The sequence below is a fragment of the Stylophora pistillata genome, chromosome 3 (assembly GCF_964205215.1).
Source record: "Stylophora pistillata chromosome 3, jaStyPist1.2, whole genome shotgun sequence".
NCBI lineage: Eukaryota > Metazoa > Cnidaria > Anthozoa > Scleractinia > Pocilloporidae > Stylophora > Stylophora pistillata.
In genome coordinates this window covers 37,818,449-37,841,965 of record NC_142521.1, presented here as the reverse complement: position 1 = coordinate 37,841,965, position 23,517 = coordinate 37,818,449, and the positions used below count along the sequence as shown (strand labels likewise).

The window sequence follows — 23,517 nt, the reverse complement described above, 5'->3', positions numbered from 1 at the left end:
AAAACACAAAGCAAAAAACAAACAACAGCAAAACATCAAAAAGAACATTACAAAGGTCGGTCAGTTGGTCGAACGCAAAAGACGTATATATTCCACAGTTCAGACCGTCATATTCTTCTGTAAATTAAAGGAAAATGATGGAAATATAAAACCAAGAAAATTAACCAGTCTTTCCTCACACCCTAAGGGTACCCATGTCGAGAAATAGTCTCTTGAATTCAAAATCTGGGCACAAATTTTCCTCAGCTCGCGATGCATTCAGCTGTATAATAATTTCAAGAAATAATTTTAATAAATGTGATTTAGGGTCCGAGCAATAAGGATAAAGGTCGTATCCATTGTCTTTGTCAAACACTCTCATATCAGCTGAACCTTCTTTGGCAATTAAGGCAATGTTTTTTAAATAAATCAACAAAAGTAAGAGTACACTTGTGAAAACATTTATCAAAATAAGCCAAGCTAAATTGTTACTTGCTGAAACAAGCATTTAAGACTGTAACACTTTGTAACGACTTTCACTCTTCTGATCACGAACGATTTTGCAACAATTTTCAGTTTCAAGCATCGACAATGTAAGGAATAAAAAGAAGCCTACTTGACTGCACAACGCTGCCTATGAACTGATCTAAGCTCAAAAAAATAAATTCTCCCGCTCTTTTCTCTTAAAGTCTGCTTTTCTTGTGAAATTAATTTTTGTCAGCTGGCGATAAAGCTTGTGTCAGGGTATCCGTTATTAAAGAAGATCGAAATATTGGAAGAATGAAAATGGAGTCTGAGAAGGAGAGGTAGCTCTCTCCAATGTTTCAGCTCTCCCCATTTAGACCGTCTACAAAAAGGGAGAGTCTAGTACAGACTACTTCACGCGATTTTCTTTCTTGGATCAATGCTCCGTTTTTCAAACTAATGACATAAGAGATTCCTTTTTCGTTCTGATTGACCTAAAAAAACTCACAGTTAAGTTGAACAGTTAAAAAGCCAATCAGACAGAAGAGTGACCAAATTATATTATATTGATTTGCTTGTCCCTCAGATTAAATCTTTGTTAGCTCGCTGCCACGACACACGACGTAAGAACAGCCAAGTTATTCTAAATTCTTACTCTGCTCATTACACGCCAAATCAGTTGCCATGGAAACATTTTTTTCCAAGCGCTCACTCAACATGATTATCATCACCATCGTCGTCGTCATTATCTTCCTCCTCCTGTTCATCATCATCCTCATCATCGTCATCATAGTTCTTGTCATAGTGATCATCATCATCATCGTTATCCTCTTCCTTCTGCTCAACACTGTCAACGTCATCATTATCCTCATCATCATCATCATCATCTGGCTCTTTTCTGAAACTTATTCCTTCTTTTTTAAGCTCAGCTTTTGTACGAAGTCGGTTGATACCACTCTCCCATCTAAACTCCTATCACCAGAAAAAAAGGCAACAATATCAACCACAACACCAATTATGTGTACCACTCAACTTGCATTTTCATGCAAGATAAATATTTAAAACATCTTGCTTTCCCCCGCGTATATCGAAATATCACCTTTCCATCGCTGTGGTAAAAAATACCTGTTTCATTAACTATGTGTAACACCCAACTTACATTTTCACACACAAGCTAATTATTTGACGCATTCAAATATATTTGTCCAAAAAGCGAGCAATGAAAGAGAAAATTCACTTTTGAATTCAAATAGCTACAAGCGACTAAAACTTTATTTCACAACAGGGGAAATGTTCTCAGATATAAATAACAAACAACAATGGTCCCTGGCAATTAAAATAAGGCAATACTTTACAGACAAACAGATGATTAAATTAAATACTATATTTTTAAAAGGAAAGAAAACTGTCTAATATCTTCTCAAATTGATATAAACCCGCCTACAAAGTATTGGCTATCATTCCTTACCCGAGGGGAAATAAAAAATTTAATAATTTTTTAACCTTTCACGGTTACACGCGACGGGTTTTACTCCACATCATTTCTCTACTGGCAAAACTATTTGTTTTGCACGAAATTATTTTAATCCCTGTCTAGTTACCTAACATCCCTAGGGGCACATATCTATAAAATAAAACACGCGCTTCGAAACTTCAGAGGGTACGCTATTTCGTTCATAGTCCCTAGGTACGAACAGAGCAAGAATCGTAACACGAATACAAGGTTTACTTCGGGAAAGGAATACAGAATTGTAAGTACAATTAAAAGATATTTGCTGTTTGAATTAGTTCAGGGACATTACGGCAGAGTGCCTACAAACGATTGTAATTTGTCTGTTTCAGTTTGACTCTATATGCTTCTAGAGAGAAGGAGTGTAGAAATAAATTCTACCTATTTCCCAAGCTGTTGAGGTCTATTAAGAGTTCAATACACTGTTACACGACTGAAAGTTAGACAACTCTAGATATTCCTTTTTGATGATCCGGGGTTCTCGTTGTCATGTTTTTCTCAGCTTTACTAGAAGCATAGAGTTTTCCTTTCCCTGAAACCGTACTATTCTGACAAAACTCCATGTTTGAAGCAAATGCGAGACACCTAGTAAAAAGTAATGAAGAAAAACAAAACAATCAAAAACAACTTCAAGGTTCACACTTGTGCTCCGCTCAACTAACGCCTCCTAACCTATCATTTCATGCCACACAAGTTAATTGTCTGTTTTTTTTTTTTTTTTTTATATATAAGAAGGATAATGCAGCATTTCCGTATTCCTCGAAGCAAACAAAAAACGCCCACACTCCACAGGAAAGGCTAGACGAGCAGCGAATAAGGTAGGCAGATGTTTTATTCTAGTGATCGTAATAAGAGTTTCACATCAAAAAGTTGTTTACGTTCAGCGATGTCACAGAAACATGGGAAGTAGCGTAAAGTGTACACAGAATCAACTCCACGGTGTGTGGTAAATTGAAGTTTAAAACTTATTTTGTTAGGATTTACGGGAGACCAAGCAGAAACAAACATACGATAGCAAGTTTAACAACTTCATTATCAACAATGTTGTTCTTTAATTTTTCTTCAAAAGTGAGCTTATACCACGCGAGAGAGACCGATAGGCCCTGATTTCTGACAGAGTTACACAACACGAGCAGAGTAGCCAAAAGAGAAAAGAATCCAACTGATAAATAAGAATAAGGAAACCATTGAAGAGCGAGTAAATAATAACACAGTGCCGAGTTTGAGTAATGGTCGCGTGTCGCGGGTCACGCCTTTTAAAATGATTTGTTTTGCTTTTTAGTTGTTTATTACCGGGGTTCTCAAATAAAAATCCAAATTCATTATTTCCAATGTTTGTCTTTGATTTTTCAAAACAAGATAGTGTTATCATGGAGACCTAGGAGACCAGGAGGCTCTACGAGCAACTGACAGAATTACTCAACACGAGCAAATAATCCAAAGAAGAAAAGAATCCAACTGATAAATAAGTATAGGGAAACCATTTAAGTCCCAGTAAATTATAACACCGTACCAGTTTCGTTAAAGAAGACAATCATTACACCTTCAACTTTTGTTGAATTATTTCCTATCATCGGCACAAACCTTTAAGACGTGAAGATATGACAATAGAATCAACGCGACTTTCACTTAAAAAAACCAATTCGGATTTTAAAAAAGGAAAAAATCCCTTTTCTTTGCTCATTTATATTGTTTGGGGTTCACGCTCCCTGATAGCAAAAGCGAATAAATGCCCGCATAGAATGTAGGGAACAACTTCATCGAATTCAAAGCACGTATGGGTTGAACAATCCTTTCTCGTTAAATAATCAAACCCAAATAAAAGCATCCCACAATAATAACAGAAGCCGAACAATTTCAAAATTCAAAATTGATCCGAGGAGCTTGGTCAGACAAATATTCTCACAACTCGTCTATTTTTTCCTCTCTCAAGTAAGGCGTAACTACACAAGCAAAGCAAACGTCAATCGAATGAACTCCCAAAGTTTTTAATTACTGTGTAATCAGGAAATATCAAGTCATTTGGAAGTCCCTAAATTTAATCTTCGTAATTTTTTCCTTCAAATCATCTTTGAACAAGCTACGCATGAGCCATAAAAGTACTTAACGTGGGTTTGTTACGGTCTCCATCTACAACATCGGCTCCTAACGTCGCAAAATAGAAAAAGAAAATTCTGAAAACAGTGACTGTTCCTGAAGACTGTATTCTTTCTCACTAAAAATAATCTGATTAATTGAGTTCAAAGCAAGTTATTGGAAACATTATCAAGTGCTCTGCTGAAGAGCATCTAAACAAAAATTAGATGCATAACAACTGAGTGAAACAACAAAAAGGCACTTACATGGTAATCGGTCTTCACGTTTACTGCTGTACACAACTCTTCACATTCTGTCCTTGTCATCTGAACACCGTGAAGGAACAGGAACTCCAGCTCAGGAACACTGCTGAGATGTTGGACCAGATCCCTGACCCCGCGGCCAAGTGGATTGGAAGATAGATAAAGAATTTGTAGCACTGGTACATACTTTAGAGCATGGGCCAGTGCTGATGCTTCATCTTCACCCATCTTTGTAATCGCCAGGTCCAGGTACTTCAGATTGGGTACATTGTTCAGGCTCTTGGCCAGTTCAATAATCCCGTGACCCAGGGCATTGTTGGGTATATTCAGTTTTTCTAACTTGTTTAAGTACTTTAATGAGGCAGCCAGTGCTGATGCTTCATCTTCACCCATATTTGTATTCTTCAGGTCCAGCTTAGTCAGATTGGGTACATTGTTCAGGTTCTTGGCCAGTTCAATAATCCCGTGACCCAGGGCATTGTTGTGTATATTCAGTTCTTCTAACTTGTTTAAGTACTTTAATGAGGCAGCCAGTGCAGCACATTCCTTTTCTCCCATTTGTACATTCCACAACACTAATCTCGTCAACTGTGGCACGTGATGAAGATTCTCAGCCAAATGAGTCACACCGCTGTGTAAAGGGTTGAAAGACAGGTCGAGCTCACGCAAATTTGGAGAATGCTGCAGTGAGTCAGAGATAAAAGCAGCACACTTTTCTGCTATATTGATGTCTAAAAGTTTTAAACTGTGGAGATTGTCAGTAAAATTAATTCCGTTAATGCTCTCAATCAATTGATCTTTAAAGGCTTCGTCCTCCTCCTCCTCCTCCGATCGTCTCCTTATTGTAATTCTAATTTTTCGAGGAGCTGATACTAAAGGCAACACATTCTTCAACAGAACAGCTTCCTTAACTGTTTTAACACCAATGATAATCACTCTCACCAGTGACAAACAGTGGTTCTCAGTCAAAGGTACATCAATGTTGTTGTTTTCGTTATTTACTAAATTATTCAGAGGTGGCTGAGAAGAGCAAACCGGCGCTGATATCAGTTCAGAAAGCAATTCAGAGTGAAAATCCTCATCTGTTATGTAAATTAGATAGACAAAGTTTCTCCCTCCGGATTTTTTGAGGAAAAAGTTCCCAACGAATAAATCCGCGTACTTTTGTACATCTTTACTTTCTCCAGAAGACGTTAAAACGACCGCGTTCAAGTCTAACATTACTGATAGAACATCATCGCGAAAATGTTCAATCGGCAGCTTCTCGAAAAAAAATAAATTGTTTGGGAAACTGCTGACAGATTTGAAGAAGTGTTCTACAGCAGCAGTAGACGTGTGTTTTTGCTCAAGTTTCACAACATGGTTAACACATAAGAGAAATGCAGAATACACGGCTGTTCTGTCTGAGGCTGGACACAAAAACAAACAATCGACACAGAGTACAATAAACTGTCGTTGTTCGTCAGACAAATCATCTTCAGAAGGTGTCTTGGTGAGCTGGTAATTTGTGAGACCTTCTTTCTCTCCAACGTCATGTAGATGATCAAAAAGAATCCCGGCAGCTTTGAATGACAACTCACATGCGAATTTTAGCACTTCAGCCATCTTCCATGATTTCTCAAACGTGTCCATTCCTGACAGGCAGGTGACAGTTCCATTCTTCTTCACGGTCAGTTCTTCGACAACGAACCTGGCGGCGAGAAACTCCTGGACAGACTTATGAAGAAAATAAACGATCTCCTCACGGTTCAAAGCGGAACGTTTGGAAACTTGGAAAAAACCCACATGTATTAGCTTCTCGAAGAGATCACCATGCGCACATTTGCTGAAGTTAAAATGAAGACGGTCCTCCAAAAGAGCATCATATGCAAGTTTTCCTATTTTGTAAAGTTCCTCTTGATATTCATCTATGCTTTTAACTGTTGCGACGTTGTCTGCATCTTTTGTAGCCATGTGATCCAAGAGAGTCTGAAGAAATCCTTCGTAAATGTGCGCACGAGATGTGGGTAACTGATGCTTTTTCTCTTTCCAGAGAAGACACAACATCAACAACAAAAGCGGTATTTCTGCCATCTCTTCGAGGTTCTGCTTCTTCAGGTAGTTAAGTAGCCCTTTAACGTCCTCCTCATCAGCAAGAATCTTTCTTGCAAACTGTTCCTTTTGTTCCCTGCTATCGAGCCCGTTGATTTCAAATTGAGCATGACTTGGCATTCTTAGCTCATCCTCTTTCACTGGTCGCGTTGTGATCATTACACAACAGTCTCTCAGCTGACTGCCTCTCCAAATCTGGTGAACTGGGGATGACTTTCCACCGCTGTACTCGTCATATCCGTCCAATATAAGCAGCACTTTCTCCTGGTTTTGACGGACATATTCATACAAGTTATTGAATGCTTTTGGATCATCAGCAGACAACAGTTCAGCGGTTTTCAAGATTGTACAGAGGTCCAGAATATCACAAACGTCTCGCAACTTGATTAACAGTAGAAGAGAAAACTTTCCGAGGATTTTCTTTTCGCCATTTACCCAATCCATAGCGAGTTTTTGAGTGAAGGTAGACTTTCCTATTCCAGGTCTTCCGTACACAAGAATTCGTCTACGGTTGGGATGATCTTCGTCACCTTCAAATACTTGGCTGCAATCTTCAAGCCTTGTTTTCGTAATCCTGTGAGGTTGTCTGTTGTCTTGTAAGAGTGTTAACTGTACGTAGATTTTGTTAATGTGTACCGTGTTGTCAGGGTCCCACGGAGTTATTTTTACCTGACACATGGTGCTGCTGTAAAACTCTCGCAGCTGATTCTGGCACCATTCCAGAAATTGCGTTACAGTAGAATCTGTGGACAGGAAGAAAAACCTGCTCAAACATTGCTATCTCTCACATTGAAGGGAACATAATCATTACAGGATTAGGGTCTTAGAATCTGTAGGCAAGAAAAATAGAAACAGCTTCCTAAATTTTTGGTAACTCTCAAATTGAAGAGAACATAATCATTCGTAGGGGGTTTTTTCATCAGTTTTGGGGTTGCTTTTTTCCCGACTCTTAAGCAAAGCTACTCTTCAAATCCGTGATTAAATAGAATTATTCCTATTGTCATTAATCATATCATTCTATATTCCCCTTGATCTCAACTCCCCCCCCCCCACCCCCTTGATCTGGGCACTACCTTTTTATTTTTAAGTTCAACTCCCCCCCTCCTCCCCCCCCTCCTCCCCCCCCCCTCCTCCCCCCCCCTCCTCCCCCCCCCCCCCCCTATCTGGTGTGGTCTTTCGATCCTCTCGTGAAAATGAGGGGCGAGGGCTCATTTCAAGAACAGCGGTGAATAATGCCCTATGGTGAGCCTACTGTTCCGGTACACGAGACTGAATAAATGCAAAATCTGATAAGGAAATTAACACTATTTTCATCTGTGGCAAGTGATATGATTTACTGTACAGCTTTATTTTTTAGATAATTTAGGGAAAGCTTTGGATCTTATGGAAACTGTGCAATCGGTTGAGGCCTCCAGTCTGAAACTATAAATTATAAAAATTATAAACTAAAGTCCTTGCCATAAATACCTTCCAGCTTTGTACGCTTTTTGTCCTGGTCCAGTGAATCGCTTGATGACTTCCTCTTTCCACCTTATAAAAACAAGTAAAGTAATTAAACATGAGATATAGTTCAAATTAAATGAACAGTAATGTAGAAGGAAGCATGATCTTCATCAATTGTTGTCACCAATCTGCCAACAGAAAGTCAGCGAGTAACACGCCAACTTGAAAGCAGACATCATCAATGACAGCCTAAGAGTCAAAACTATTCTGTTTGGTGTGCATATAGTTTTCTAACCTCATATCTCAAGGGTCTTCTTTAGTATTCATGATAATTATGATTCTAGTTTTCTAACCTCATATCTTAAGGGTCTTCTTTAGTATTCATGATATGATTATAGTTTTCTAACCTCATACCTTGAGGGTCTTCTTTAGTATTCATGATATGATTATAGGTGTGTATGGCAATCACAAAATCACAATCACCTTTATGAGGCCATCCCCGAAACACAACAGCATCGCTTAAAATATTTGCAACAACTGAAGCAGCCATCACACTTGCAAAAGGTCTCCAGTTCTCTGATGTGCAGTCTCTGCTATCAGCAAAATCTGCAATTCCCTTTACCACCAGCCATTCAATCTGATCATCAAATGCAGCAGCAAAAATACCTGAATTTATAAATGTAAAAGACATTGGTTAAACTCAAGAACAATTGCGTATATTATAAATGGTCTAACTCAACTGCACACTGCACTGAGTATTCATCTCTGAAAGATTATGGTTCACTTGGCCAATCAGTCAGGAGACACTCACTCTTCATTTATTGCTTTCTATATTCTGTCTTTATTCAACAATAAATTGCCTAGGAACCTGTATAATCAACTTACTTGATTACAAAACTTTTGCAAAACTCAGTAGTCATACGGTTGGCTGCCTGTAATAGCAGTAATTTTGGTAGATTAGTACTTTTTGCATTAGCACTAGAAAAAGCCAAGGGGAATTGTAGGATTTTAGCCTGTGACAAAATGAGCCATTTCAAAAGCAAAATAAAGAAAGCTTCCCGTCTTCTTCATTGAATCACATAATCAGATGATTGAAGGTATAACAAGCAGGTTTAGAGAATCAAGTTTAATTGAATGACCAATTGCATCTTGTAACGTAAAAAATATATTGCTTCAGCCTCAACTGTCTGCCATAAAAATGATGACTTTCTCTACTTTTGATTAAGATATTATAGTGTTAGCCTTTTACTTATTTGGCTAGTCTTCTTATTTTAATAATGTATAAACTAAATACACGACCCCTCAAGCTGTTAGCTTTAATTATTATCGTGTTTAAATAAAGGTCTTATCTATAAATATAGATGGTAAAACATTGCACATGGCTACTGGTATTACAGCAAAAACAATTTTGCAGAATATTAATTTTATCTCACATGTAAAACAGAAAACCTGCCCCATCCCAAATATTTACGAGTACCCTGTTTCACAAGTAAAAAATTGATTCAACTTTGCTATAGTGACGATTCAAAGCTCGCACAAAAACCAACAGCTATGAATCCAAAGAATCTCTGTGCAGCTGAAGCAAGACTATACATGAGCTCACCTTCACCCTCCATTTCAATTGCAGTTGCCAGTGGATAGGACTTAGCCAGTTCGTCCCGTCGCCATTCAGCACTGATCAGCTCTGGACCACTCAAAAACTCTCCATCACAATGTACGTTGATGTCTAGAGCTTCTGGGTTTTTTAAAGGTGCCTTCCATCCATGGTCTGCACATTTGATCAGGTCAAGAAAATTTCTACTCACATAACTTCTCATGCCTGTTGATTGCTCTCCACAGCTTGTTACTATCTTGGATGCATAAGTTGTTAGTTTCGCAGAGACAACCACATCTCCTAACTTAGTCTTCTCAGGGTTTAAGCCACTGCAGGTACCAGCAGAAATGACAGCCTTGGGCCCTAGTACAGAGACAGCATTTTTCATGGTAATCAGGGAGCTTCCAGGACCAATGGAGCCTCTGTGGCATCTCAATAAAGCAACTTTCAATTTCTGTCCACCACCATCACCCATCTCTCCAAAGTAAACATACCCCACACCATCAAACCAACATCTGAATGGATTTTTCAACAGCATGTAACAAGCTATGAACTCACAGTTCTTGGCTGTTAGTAACAAAATGTCCACAGGCAGATTCACATCCTTTGGATCCTTTAGCTCTACATGAATTTCCTTAAGTGATGGAAGATTGACTCTAACTTCAGGTGGAATATCTCCTTCATCACTAGATTCATCTCCAGCTTTGTGTGCAGCCTTTGCTATTTTCTGTGGTCTACTACCCCGCTCTTCTCCAAGGGTTTTGCTTAGTCTTCCTTTTGTTTTCTGTGTTGCCTTTGGCATTTCTGTCAGCTGATTTTCCCTCAATATAATTATTTCTCCTATAGCATAGAAAAATATGATTTCAATTCCTACAACACCCACATTCAAGGAAGTTAAAAAAAACATTATTGGACAATGAAAAGCTGCCAAACTGAGATCATTAGGAATTCAAAACAAAATGAATTCTCAAGCTTAACTAATCAAAAAGTACAGTTACAGCCGTACACCTAGTAATCGCCTACGAGGACTTTGGTAGTCAATGGATCTGGCTCCCTGTTCACGAACTGTCAGAAAAATCCACTTTTGAAAACTGCTTTTCAAAAGTGTACAAAAGCAGTGAAGAATAACTGAGTAACAGGATAAAAGAAAAATACACAATGGTTTGGTTCCCTGTGTAGATTTTTGAAATTGAGATCTATTCTATGCTGTTACACAAGTTGTTGTGAACACAAGTCTATTCAGCGCAGTAGTAGAAATACGAAACTGCTCCCAAAGCCTGCTAATAACAAAGCAGAGCCTGCAACTAGTAATGATTTTGCCACACTAAATCTGCCCAGAAAATATGAGAGACCCAAGGAAAGTGATCGATAGGTAATAAATGTTTAGAATATGGCAACAGAAAGGTTAGTCCAATTCATAGAATTTGTAATACCAGTATATAAATCAAACTCTAATAACATAAGTTTATCAAGTTAAGAGCAACTTTTTTTCTAGACTGCATGAGAGGTGGCTCATCAATTGAAAAATTACTTTTTTGGAGTTCAGCCTGGTTTTTCCATGCAGAAATGAAAAGCCCAAAACTAATTTTTATATCCTCAAAAACAAAACTATTTCCACTCATCAGAAGTTTAACCTGAACCAATTCTGAGTTATACTGCATGGGGAAAATGATAATTGAAAATTTGCTAGGAAATGCAATAGATTATTTGGATTTTGAAATATTGGTGATCTTTAAAAGGGTTTCATGGGCTCAAAATTAAATAAAATGGTCCAGTTTTAGACTTAAGCCACACCTCAATCCCTCCTATACAAATTTATCAATTAATATGAGCTTGCTTTCTTTTGTGCTTTACATGAGCAAAGTTCATTTGCCTCTACTTCAGGCACTGATTTCCGCCATTTCACGGAGCCCTACTGACACCTGTTTCAGTATTCATGAATTTTCTAAGATAAGGAAGCAAGTTTGGGAAAAAAATCTTACCGACGACGTTTCTGAGTTCACCGTTAGGTATCTGTGGGTAAAATATAAAGCTTTTCAATTTTCCGCCCATGTCCCACATTTTTCAATTTTCACCCGGTCTTTTCAACCATTCGCTCTTATCTGGTTTTGTTATTATTCTCAAAATTGTCTATTGTACCTTTAGTTTACTCTAGCACAATGTCCCACTATTAACATTATTATCCTCTGTCAAACTAATACTGATTAACAATAGTGATACTGTCTATTGTTAATCAGTGTTAGTTTGACAGAGGATAATATGTTAATAATTTACTTGTTCATTGATGTCAATACCTGTAAGATAAACACTCACTTTTCAAGTTGCTTCTCCTCGGAGATGATAACAGCAGTTGTATTAAACTCTCAGGTACTTGTTGTTGCTGAATTGAATCAATAATAACATCCACCAGATAAACCACTACCTGCTTGATGTGTGGCTGATTGTGTTCACGCCAATCTACTTGGCATGACTAATCTGGTAGACAGCATGAAATTTAGCCAGCTACTGGGAAAACAACTGTTCTATCCAAAAGAAACCTGTTCTTATTGTTAAGTCAGGTATCAAAACACCTGCAGCTAATGGAATGGAACTCAAATGGAATTCAGAATATTCTGGAACTCAGCTGAAAGGAAGCAAAACACATAAGAATTAATTATGCTTTCATTCTGATTGGTTCTTACTTATGATGTATTTTAGAACAAACACTTTGATGATGTCATCAATAACCCTTGAACGCCTAAGAATGATCAGCAGCTATTTACTCCTTACAATAACACCCCTGGGTCACACATTAAGGTCAGGAGAATAAAGGAAATGATTACCAATTAGAAAAAGCTCTAAATTGTTCAACAAACTCTCCTTGTCACATCTTAAAAAATGTACACAGAACATTACGGAGTTAGGGTGTCAAGGGTTAACAGATTTTTGCTTTGTGGTCATAAAAACCAAATAGATTCCATGTTGCCTTTGGTCTGTACAGTAATAGATCACAGAAGATGACAAAACACAGGAAGTATGCTGCACCACTAACTTTTGTTCTCTTTGCATTTTGATGTCACCTGCGACCTATTACCAAACACACACAAGTCAACACAAAATTTATTTATTAACCCTTTACCAGCAGGCGAAAAACCTTATAATTTGGCCATACAAACCTTAAGCTTGCCTTGTTTATCATTACATGAAGTATCCCTTACAATATTTGCGGTTTTGACACCCCATGGGTTCAGACTTTAGGGTCACGTGACCTAGATTATCCGCTTGTGTTTGGATGCGTTCAAATCGATTCATTTTCTCGCGTTTAGAAGTGTTTTTCAAGCCATTTTCCCTCAACAGAAGCCCTCAGGACAGCATCATTAAGCTGGAATGTGGGTAGAGGCAAGCCTTTGAAAGAAAATAGAGGTGAGAGGTGGTTTCATGTAGACTGGACCACCAAAATGCTTTCATGCAAGCTTGAAGAGTTCACAAGTGAAGTCGTGTCTCTGGCCCATCTGTGGATGGCTTCCAGGACCTACCAACGCTTTTTGGGCCAGTTTTGAGTGGCAAAAGTCTCGATTGATGTGATATTTTGCTGGTAGGACTGGGTGGCCCAAAACGATTCTAATAATTTGTTAAAATAGAAATGTATGGTGTTGCGTTCTCGAGTTGTGGTGGAATTTCCCCGAATTCTTTTCGGTCATAAACCAGGCTAAGGTTGTGTTTGCGACACTAGCTTTTGTCAAAAGGAAGAACAAGGGCTAGCGAATAAAGTGAGAAGGCATTTTCCAGCTAAACAGCAAGATCTGGCCCTGAGGTGTGTTTTTACTGCAAACTTTTGATTTCTTGAACAAGTTTTGATCTTAAAAGATCGACACTTTTTCAGTGTTGCTCTTGGAGCAGAATACTGAAGTTTTGGGATTTGTTGTTATATGAACAGTTCATTACAATGGAAATCAGGAATCATTGTGGGTGTTTTAGGCTGCAATAGGTGTCACATCAAACAGCCTTGCAATGTACACACTTACATAATGCCATCTCTTAATTTCAACAAGAGACAAATAACAACAGCAATAGTCGTAATTACCATGTATGTGTGGCTTGCTGGTAAAGGGTTACGTAGATTAACCATTTATTTTACAGTTCAATAAGCATGCACCATAAAAAAATTACAAGTGAGTTGTTCAGATATTAAGTTTAAATTGTAACTTTTTGTTCATTTGCTCCTGAACACATGGATTTGCAATTAAAACAGGCCCTCACTTCTGAGTCATTTGTCAAAAAAATAAAGCTCCACTAGTGCCAATAAAAAAAATTACAGGTACTGTACATGATGAAAAAAGTTACAAACAAACTAACAATCCATTCAAATATAAAAATTTTGCAAACACAATTTCAACAGAAAAACAATTGGATGAATACAATTCATGGAGACAAGGAGAAAAATTGCAACTTGAGCTGGTTGACAATACCACTGAAAATTGGATGTTTGTAACTGTAATGTTAGGGTTAGTAATGCTGGTAGGCACTCTACATGTATTTAACATTTTGGCAGTGTTCTTTATTACGAATACTGTAGACCTTGATGGCTGTCCTTCGCAAAAAGACAATTCTCAACATGCTATTTAAAGTATATAATCATCATAAACTATATATCAGTAGAAAGGTAACCAAATACACTATTTGGCAAAAATTCTTTTGTTTTAGCTTGATTTATAAACCAACTGGGGTGAAACAATACAAAATGGACAACCTTTCTTTGAGCAAATTAATCACAAATCAAATCCCACCACACAAGTAAAACTTCTGCACAATTTGAATCCTGAGGGGTCGGTCCTCAAAACTATGTGGAGACTTTTCAATATTCTTTCTGGTTGCCTTGCAAACTATCTGTCAAGTTTGCTGATCAAAATTTTACTGATACACATTATGCAACAGAGCCCATTGTGGGAGATCCATTTTGGAAAACAGAATTCCCCCACACCATCTAGTTGGTTGTTATTTTGGTTGGTATAGTTTACAGCAAAGTGTCCAGGTCTTTAAAACTTTTTTGCATTGCAAGTAAAGAGAACAAGTTTTTAATCTCTGAGATTTACAGGCAACCAAATTATTGCTTCATATGGCAACCGAATCACAATTCTTTAATTGACAGTTGGCACCTATATAAAAACAAATTCTACAACCTAGTTGAGTAAACAAGGAAATAAAAACAGAACCAGGAGAGCATTTCAAAGTAGGTCAAATTAGTAACACTGAAGAAGCTTATAGGGACTGGAAAAGACACTGTTCTTCACAATACTCTGATGTCCACTAGTAAAATCTGAATTTTGTAAAAGTGGTAAAATGAAATAGAACAAATATTTCACAGGGGTTGGACAGTGACAGAAGTGATTCAATTAAAAATTAATGCTCCCTTGCATTTGATGTAGAGTGAACTGAACAGGAGAAATTCTTAACAAATATTGAGCAAAGCAAAGCTGTTTGCAGTGAAGCCATTGCCCAGCTCAGAGTTAAAGAGCAAATTGGAACTACATGTAGAAGTCCTGGGGCGGTTCCAGGATTTAGTCAAGGGGGGTTCAGAGAATTGCTCCCCTTCTGAGGAGTCCAAGATTTTGAAAATAATATTAGGTTAACGGAAACATGATTTCCAGCGTTCTGAGGGAAAATTTAGGGGGTTCTACCGAACCACCCCTGGATCCGCCCCAGAAGTCTCTCACCACTTTAAGATTCAAACCGAGTGCTCTACAGTGTCAAAGCAACTATATTTAAAAATGCAACTACAGCAGTAAAAGGTAAAAATTAGAATATACCACTTTTAATTAATTGCCAACAATATCAAAATTAACTTGAAGAAAAGACGATTCATTCGTAAACCGCTAGTATAGGAAACTAGGCAAAGTCTTGATCGCAAATGCATGTCACATTAAAAAAACCTCTAAACGCATTCACGATATTCCAGAATTATCTTGGCTTTAGCTCTTCAGTTCACTGGAATAAAGTCAAATTCTCCAGGCCGAGATGTTTTTCAATGTGGTAATTTAAGTTTTAATATTTGCAAACTGTTGTTGATAACCATATCCATTACATTTAAATTGTGTCTTGAATGCACGCAGTTAAACCGATGAAATCGAAAGTCATCTATATTTCAAGAAACAGTCTCAAGTAAATGAAATAAAACAAATAGACAACCAAACAACAATGAGATACTGAGAAAACAAAGAATTCATAGGTGCAGTTCCCTTCAGGCAACTTTCACATTCATGACAAAGCAATGCAAAGGTTGCTAATCTAAAATGAGCATATTTATTATACAACTGTTTTAAATGTCAATCTCCAAAACTCACCTAAGCAGCCACAAAACTGTGCCATATTACTCGAGCATACATTGAAGACTTGAATAATCGAATAACTTAATTCACGAAGATCTGGTTTGACTGTGTAAAAAGAGGAACGTAAACAAACGAAGCGAAAGGAAAATACTACAGTGACAACATACTTACAAGATTAGTGGACTCGAAGGAAAACGTAAAGAAACAATCGTAAGAAAAATAATCGAACATCTAATCCGAATTTTGACCTCTCCAAGTCTCTCCAAGTACGAGTACATGGCCTATCCCATAATATTAACGATGTAAATGACGTAATTTTACCAGTCCCGCGCGGACTGAACATGGAAAACGACTGTACTGTGGCGGATCCAGGGGGATCGGGGAGGGACCGAGGGCTCCCGACCCCCTAACAGACCTGACCAACTTTAAAATTGAAATTCTTACATCGACAGGATCGTATATCACTTTTTAACTGGCTGATCTTTTTAATGACTCCAAGTAAACAGTAAGCGGCCAAGGAATTATAACGTGCAACCGCGACTGGTGGGAGGGGGTTGGGGGGGGGAGGGGTGTGGGGGAGAAGTAATTTGCCTCAAGAGAGTCCAACAGTCCTTTCTGAACCAAAGTTTGGACCCCCCCAATCAAAAATTACTGGATCCGCCCCTGGAAATACTCACTTCTTGAACGTTTTATAACTTATTGTACATGAGTACGAAACCTTGGACATCCAGTGAAACAATCTAATAAGAGGGTCTCGATGGGGTTAAGCGTGTGGCGTGAAACGTCCAAAAAAATTAACCGTGTGTCGGGAAAAAGGGAAAAAATTAACCGTGTGTCGTGAATTATTTTTGTCCAGATAACCGTGTTGTTTGTAGCTTTTCCTAAGCTCTGAACAATTATTTGATATATGTGGTCTAATTGGTAATTAGTTTGTTTTTCAGACAGAAAAAACATTTATTCGATATATAGACAAAATCACCACAGGTATCCCAAAGAACACGAAATAACAATGCACATTGTGTATGGCGTCATTTTTTTTAAGATAAGCACATGGCTGGTGGATTTTATTACTTTCGACCGGGATGATCAGCCAAAACTGTTCAGTTAAAGTTCAGGGCCGAGATGAAAGAAGGAAAGACAAGAATTCTTCAGCTGAAACTTCACTCCATAGCTACAACATTCCACTCAAGCATATCAGTCACGTAATAAGATAACCTTTACCGCAAAACGGAAGTGTTGAGTGTTCTAAAAATATGTCTCACCGTTACTCGTAATAGTTTTGCTGAAAATTCACAGATGACCCCTATAGTTTTAAAAATAAAGAGAAATACTCAGCGAAATACTGATGTAATAGTATTCCGTGACTCTCTGAGGTCACGTTGAATATTGCGTGACAAATTATGTACCCAGTCACGGCCATAATTGTTTAGACATAAGTACTTATTAGCTCTCCAATTAAGAAACAAGTGTAATTTTGAACAACAGTTTCCATTTCGGACCAGAGATAGAGTTCATCTCCGTCTTCTGTTGCAGTATCTCAGAAGACCAATAAGTTATTCCACAAAACATGCACTAACGTCTACATTACATTGGATAAAACACATCAAGTTGGGCGAACTGAAAGCAAGAGAACGGGAATCAGGCGATACATCCTGTTGTCTGAACATATGTCCGGTTAAAGCTCAACGGAAGCAAGAGAGAAAATGCTGTAGCCCTTTGATAATAATTAAATACCACAGGAAGCCGTGTGCGATTTACTATAAAAGTTTGTTTGCTTGTTTGTTTGTTTGTTTGTTTTTTTTTTTTGTAGGTTGTTTTTAATTTTCTCTTAATACTAAAAAGAAGAGATAAACTTATTGTTTCGCACTGACTTTTCAAAATTTTAGTGTGAAATAGCACAGAGTTCCTATCTCTTGAAGAAAAGCCAGAGTGGGGCTTGTAGTCCGACCTTTTTTGTTGTTGTTTATAGGTAAATGGGTTTATGACGAGGGGGGGAGCTTATCAGCCGCAATTAACGGTATGGCATAAGCAAGGTATTGATGATCACGCTCCGATTAAACGAGCAAATATTCGAGGCAATCACCCACCTTGGATCAATCCATCAACTCAGAGGGAAAATCTTGTCTCAGGATTACTTCCATTGAAAATTTCGCTGGTCTTTAACATGTAAAAATTGGAAAAATTACCAATAACAGCGAAATAAAGTTACAGCAATGAAACGAAAATCAGTTAAGGAATTTTGCGACAAAGCAGCATCTGACCTCCCCCGGCTCTGCTGTTTCCTTCTGGAAGAATCTGAGGCCTCTTCTATAAAACGGCAAGTCAAGTAGCAGTTCTAAGCCAATGCTTTGAATTCAGAATGTTAGTGCAGTTCTGGACACACGTGCAATCTTTAACGATTTCACCATTTCACCATTTCCCTATTAATCGATGAAGTAGTGTTGACCTCCCTGTGGATGATTTTGCCGGTCACACGAGTGTTATCAACATACAAAAGAAAACACTCACTCTTGAATCTTATTTTCACCTTGTTAGTGTGGCACAGGTTTACCAAACTCTTCTGATCTAACTTGAACTTTAGTAAATCTGCTGGTCCTGATTGCAAGCCGAACCATCTCATCAAATCTTCCAAACTTATGGAGATGTTTCTTACATGTAACTCAACTAAAACTAGAGTCAAAAGTTTTATTTCCTCTTTTAGTAATTTGGTATGTCTGTTTAGTTTATCTATATTTCCCCTGACTACGCTTTAAAGTTAGTTGTATCCTATTAACAAAAAGAACTGATTGACTGGTTCATTTTAACAACACTGATGACTTTGTAATTTGCTTCATTCTCGGCGAGAAGGGTTTTGAAAATTGGTTCGGGATATCAAGGTCTCGACACAGTTTTAATACTTCGAGAAGCAAGCACATTAAAGCATTTCGTGAATATACAGGAAAAAAGAGGGTGTGGCCACCTTTTCCCTGGTCTCCTCAAACTCGCTAAGTTATGGTCTACAAAAAGTAGCTAAAAAAGCATCTTGCGTTTCTTCCCTGGCTTTGTAGTCATGAAACTACCTCCATCTTCTGAAAATGTAGAATTCATGAAAACATCGACACGTGCAGAAGTCAGATCAACCGTTAAATTTTCTCTGCCGAGGAAAGAAAAGTGAAAGGTCTTGTTGAAAAAGAATCCCGAGCTCACTCTTAAGCCCGCCCTCAACGATCGGGGAACTAGTTGCTGGTGAAGGAAAAGCTTTTTATATTAGATCTCCGTTTAACTTTCATCTCCCTCGAGAGAGCGACACCTAACTTATCCAAAATTTTAAAGTATTTTTCAGATGGAAATAAAGTGTTTTGAAGACAATTTTAGAGGTATTAGCCTAATCCCTGGAATTTTATATGAAGTGGCGGCCTAACTCTTGAATTATCGTTCCCAGTCTTGTGCCATCTTTTTCAATTTTGAGTTACTTTTACCCTTTTTTTGTCTAAAGTGCACACTTTTAAATTGACTTACAAGTATTTGCTCAAAAGTCTTTAAACTTGAAGTTCATTTTCCATCCTTCTATAACTCACTTTATTTTCAGGTCTGGCTGCCCTAGTTGAACTTTACGTGAAGGCCATTTAACACCCCCCTGGAGTGATTCCGAATGTCCAGTCAGCCTGGGACATAATTGTCGCTGATAAAAACACACGCAGCCATGCATGTCTTGATGTTCATATGCGGATGGATGTTCACATCAGTAACACCTGTAGTGTAGCGTTTGCGGCGACCACAAATCTAGATTCTCAAGTTTAAACAGGGCGTCGCTCCAAGACACGGTCAACAATGCGTTTTTGGACTATTTTACAGATCGAGATAACAAACCAAAGTTGACCGTTTGTACGAGTCTTTATTCTTGAAAGGCAATCGACCACGGTCCCCAATCACCGATGAAAATCACAATCAATCTCACAATCAATCAATCTATGGATCGTAAGCTGAAACAATCTAAGAAATTTCGTGGAATACATAATCAAAGAATCGCGTATAAAAAGCTGTGCCCCAACGCCAATAACGAGATTCAAGTGACAAAGAACAACACAAATAAAACGGTGCAAAAGTTTCGAAACAAAATACAAGAATTTTGGTGGCTGGTTAATAGCCCATTGGTCTTATCTAAATTGTGGACGTTCCCTTGCATTTGATACAATTTTGGCCTTTAAATCTTAAATCAATTGAGAATACGGCAATACAACGGAATAGTTCTTCGTGCATTGTCTCCCAACACTGAAAAAAACTAGACCAGAATTAAACAAAGTTGCAAGGGTACTGATATAACGGTTCTGCTTGTGCCAAAGGTTAAGAAAACGAAAGGGTGAAAGACTGCTCAAAAACTTACGAACAACTGATTAAAGGGACGCTAAACTCGCCTTTTTTATGCGCGTAGTGACGCTGAAAGGTCTGATTACAAAACCAATAGAGATACAGAAAAAAAGATATACATCGTGTTGGGGGGTTAGCAACTCGCTTGACTTTTAACGGGAAGTACCAAGACTCTGGACTCTTCTCTTTTTATTGTTTCCTACTACAACGCTTCAAGTCTTTTCTTCTCCTACAACTACTTTTTAGCGAGGAGTGCCCACGTATTAAATACAAAAATCGCAGACATGTCTGGGTTAGCTGACCGTGGGAGTTTCCATAGTGTATCCGTTGTTTTGCAAAGGGGGAAACACACCTAGTTGGCATATTTCAACTCTAGATGTTCTTTTTTGATGATCCGGGGTTCTCGTTGTAATGTTTTTCTCAGCTTTACTAGAAGCATAGAGTTTTCCTTTCAATGTAACCGTACTATTCTGACAAAACTCCGTGTTTGAAGTAAATGCGAGACACCTAGTAAATAATAATGATAAAAAACAAAACAAAACAAATCAAAAACAACTTCAAAGTTCACACTTGTACCCCGCTCAACTAGCGCCTCCTAACCTATCATTTCATGCCACACAAGTTAATTGTCTGCTTTTTTCTTTTTTTTTAGATGAGGAGAATAATGCAGCATTTCCGTATTCCTCGAAGAAAATAAAAACGCCTACACTCCACAGTAAAAACGAGACGAACAGCGAATAATTATAAGGTAGGCAGATCTTTTATTCTAGTGATGGTAGTAAGAGTTTCACATCAAAAAGTTGTTTACGTTCAGCGATGTCACAGAAACTTGGGAGGCAGCGTAAAGTGTACACAGAATCAACTCCACGGTGTGTGGTAAATTGAAGTTTAAAACTTATTTTGCTAGGATTTACGGGAGACCAAGCAGAAACAAACATACGATAGCAAGTTTAACAACTTCACTATCAACAATGTTGTTCTTTAATTTTTCTTCAAAAATGAGCTTATTCGACGCAGGAGACCGATAGGCCCTGATTTCTGACAGAGTTACAAAACATGAGCAGAGTAGCCAAAAGAGAAAAGAATCCAACTGATAAATAAGAATAAGGAAACCATTGAAGAGCGAGTAAATTATAACACAGTGCCGAGTTTGACTAATGGCCGCGTGTCGCGGGTCGCGCCTTTTAAAATGATTTGTTTTGCTTTTTAGTTGTTTATTAGCGGGGTTCTCAAATAAAAACCCAAATAAACACATCCCACAAAAACAACACAAGCCTAAAAATTTCAAAAATTAAACTCCTGATTACCCAAAGAAATTTTGTCAGTGAAAAATTCTCACAATTCCTCTTTCCTTGTTTCCCTATGCAAGGCGTAACTACAGAAGATTTCTCTTTCAATATTACGTCAAAAACAAAGGCCAATCAAATGAACTCACAAAGTTTATCAAAAAATATCACCAAACCTCGTTCCATTAGGACAACTTCATGTACTATACTGGACACTACTGACAAAAAATATGTAGTATTCAAGTCTTGAAAGCTAAATTTGTTTCTTTCTTCATTCAATTTCGAAAATATTTTTCCGAAAACCATATCCAAAGAAGCAACAATGTAACGCCGGGAAACATGGAAAGCAGCGTGTGAGGTGTACACAGAATCCGTTTCACTGTCTGCAAAACTGAGTTTAAAAAATATCACTGCTCAGGATTATTTAATGGACGATTGCGAGACCAAGTCGAGACAGAGACTTACGAGATTCACTCAAGAAAAATTCATTATTTGCAATGTTGTTCTTTGATTTTTCAAAACAAAAGTGTTACCATGGTTGGTGACTTCCTCTTTCCACCTTGTAAAAATAAGTACTGTAACTAAACATGTTGTCCATCAGTTAAAATATCTTTAAGAAAACAAAACCAAATAGAAAAAGTTTACATAGCCACATAGCGTTTGGGACCGACGGAACATGCCATCACAAGGGGTTTAAACTACCGATATTTGGATACTGAGTCCTAACCTTGACTGGAAAGCTCTTTGATCAAATCACTGTCGCTGTAGAGGTTAGACAAATGCAGAACAGAGATTAATTTAACACGTGTGTGATTTTCCTTACCTCGGCCGAAAAAATTCTAAAGGAACCTGTAGTCTAATACAGTCTGATGAGCGCAGCTTCCTTTGTATAGGGAATCGTTGTAAGTTCAGATATGTTGGCCACTGTTTAAAATAAATCGCTTTAAAGGTCAACTTCAGCAGATTAAAATCCCTTCTTTCCTCCACTGCAAGCTAATTTAGCTGTAAAATGTCTCCAATGTTTTTGACATATCTGCCATAAACAAAACTTGCCATAGTCGCCACAGTAAAAATGAGAGAAATTCTCATTTTTGAGCAATATAGAAAAGTTTGTTCCCTCGCGACACTTATCTGGAACACAGGTTAAAACCTTTTTGGAACAACAACAAAAAAATCTGGAATGAACTAACAAATACAAAATTAGCCAATCAGCAAACTTTAATTACTTATAAGTAATTATCGTTCTTGGGATGATACGCCTCCTGTAACTGAACAATTCGCATTTGTAGAAACCTCTTTTTTTCAGAAAAAGAGACTTTCTAACAGTACATATCTTATCCTAAGGCAATGGAGAAGACTGAGTTTTCTACCCATGGTGTCAAGGTTGCGCATGCGCAGAGACTTTATCGAGGATCGGTGCGCCGAGGTCCACCTCCGCGCACTGTTACCTCATAATTCCATGTTCAGAGGGAAATAAGAACATTGTTAATGACGGTGTATGGTTTTGTAAAGTCTCAGCAGGTTCTTCTATTGAAATACTTCTTAACACTGGGAAGTCTTGATTCCAAACTCAGAGTTAAGCTTAATTATAATTACTTCAATAGTCGAGTCTGTTCCTTCGATGGTGGTACAACCTTGTAATGCAAACCCTTGCTGTGTCATTAGCAACAGAGTTATCTTTCAGACACTTTCAAGTGAAACAATTTGATTTATTTTACAAGAAAATTAGTCCATTGAGTTTCAATTTTCTTTTCTTAGTATCGTATGTATAAAAAAAGACTACTTTTTCCGTCAACATGTGAATCAACGAAATTTTGTCAGGGAAAGAAAGCAATCGTCGTTGGTCACTTTAAACCATAGGGAGATGATGAAGTCAGAGGCAATGTTACTCTCCATATCGAAAATAAAACTTGCTAAACCCTGACAAGGAAGGCAAATTCAACGATATAGAAAAATGGATAAAAAAAAGTGATACTGACCTTTAAGGACAATTTAAAGGCAGTTATTTGAGCTCTCATCCACCGAAATCAGTGAGGATGCCGAACAAAGACCAAAACGTAAAAATAAAAGTTATTTTTAAGGTTTTGGTGTACTCTGTAGACATTCAGAGGATCACGTGTAAGGCGGTGTAATGTGACTAAACGATTACAGCTCCTGA

At 37.8% G+C, this 23,517-nt stretch overlaps 1 protein-coding gene across 8 annotated transcripts in view; it reads right to left on the bottom strand.

Moving 5' to 3' along the window:
• Positions 1 to 270: 270 nt before the first annotated feature.
• LOC148735972 (NLR family CARD domain-containing protein 4-like) overlaps positions 271 to 23,517 on the bottom strand; it is a 100,204-nt gene continuing 76,957 nt past the window's right edge. Inside the window, exons 1-9 of one of the 8 annotated variants that reach the window (XM_088751678.1) lie at positions 15,898 to 16,026; positions 15,742 to 15,831; positions 12,577 to 12,805; positions 11,735 to 12,044; positions 9,431 to 10,261; positions 8,311 to 8,493; positions 7,852 to 7,914; positions 4,297 to 7,127; positions 271 to 1,416 (exon numbers count right to left, since the gene is read on the bottom strand). In XM_088751678.1, coding sequence (XP_088607804.1) covers positions 1,153 to 1,416; positions 4,297 to 7,127; positions 7,852 to 7,914; positions 8,311 to 8,493; positions 9,431 to 10,223 — 4,134 coding nt within the window. In that variant the 5' untranslated portion in view covers positions 10,224 to 10,261; positions 11,735 to 12,044; positions 12,577 to 12,805; positions 15,742 to 15,831; positions 15,898 to 16,026 and the 3' untranslated portion in view covers positions 271 to 1,152. Of the gene's footprint in view, positions 1,417 to 4,296; positions 7,128 to 7,851; positions 7,915 to 8,310; positions 8,494 to 9,430; positions 10,262 to 11,403; positions 11,435 to 11,715; positions 12,045 to 12,576; positions 12,806 to 15,741; positions 16,027 to 23,517 lie in introns of those variants that run through there. The other 7 variants (XM_088751676.1, XM_088751677.1, XM_088751681.1 and 4 more) reach the window with 7 other exon arrangements.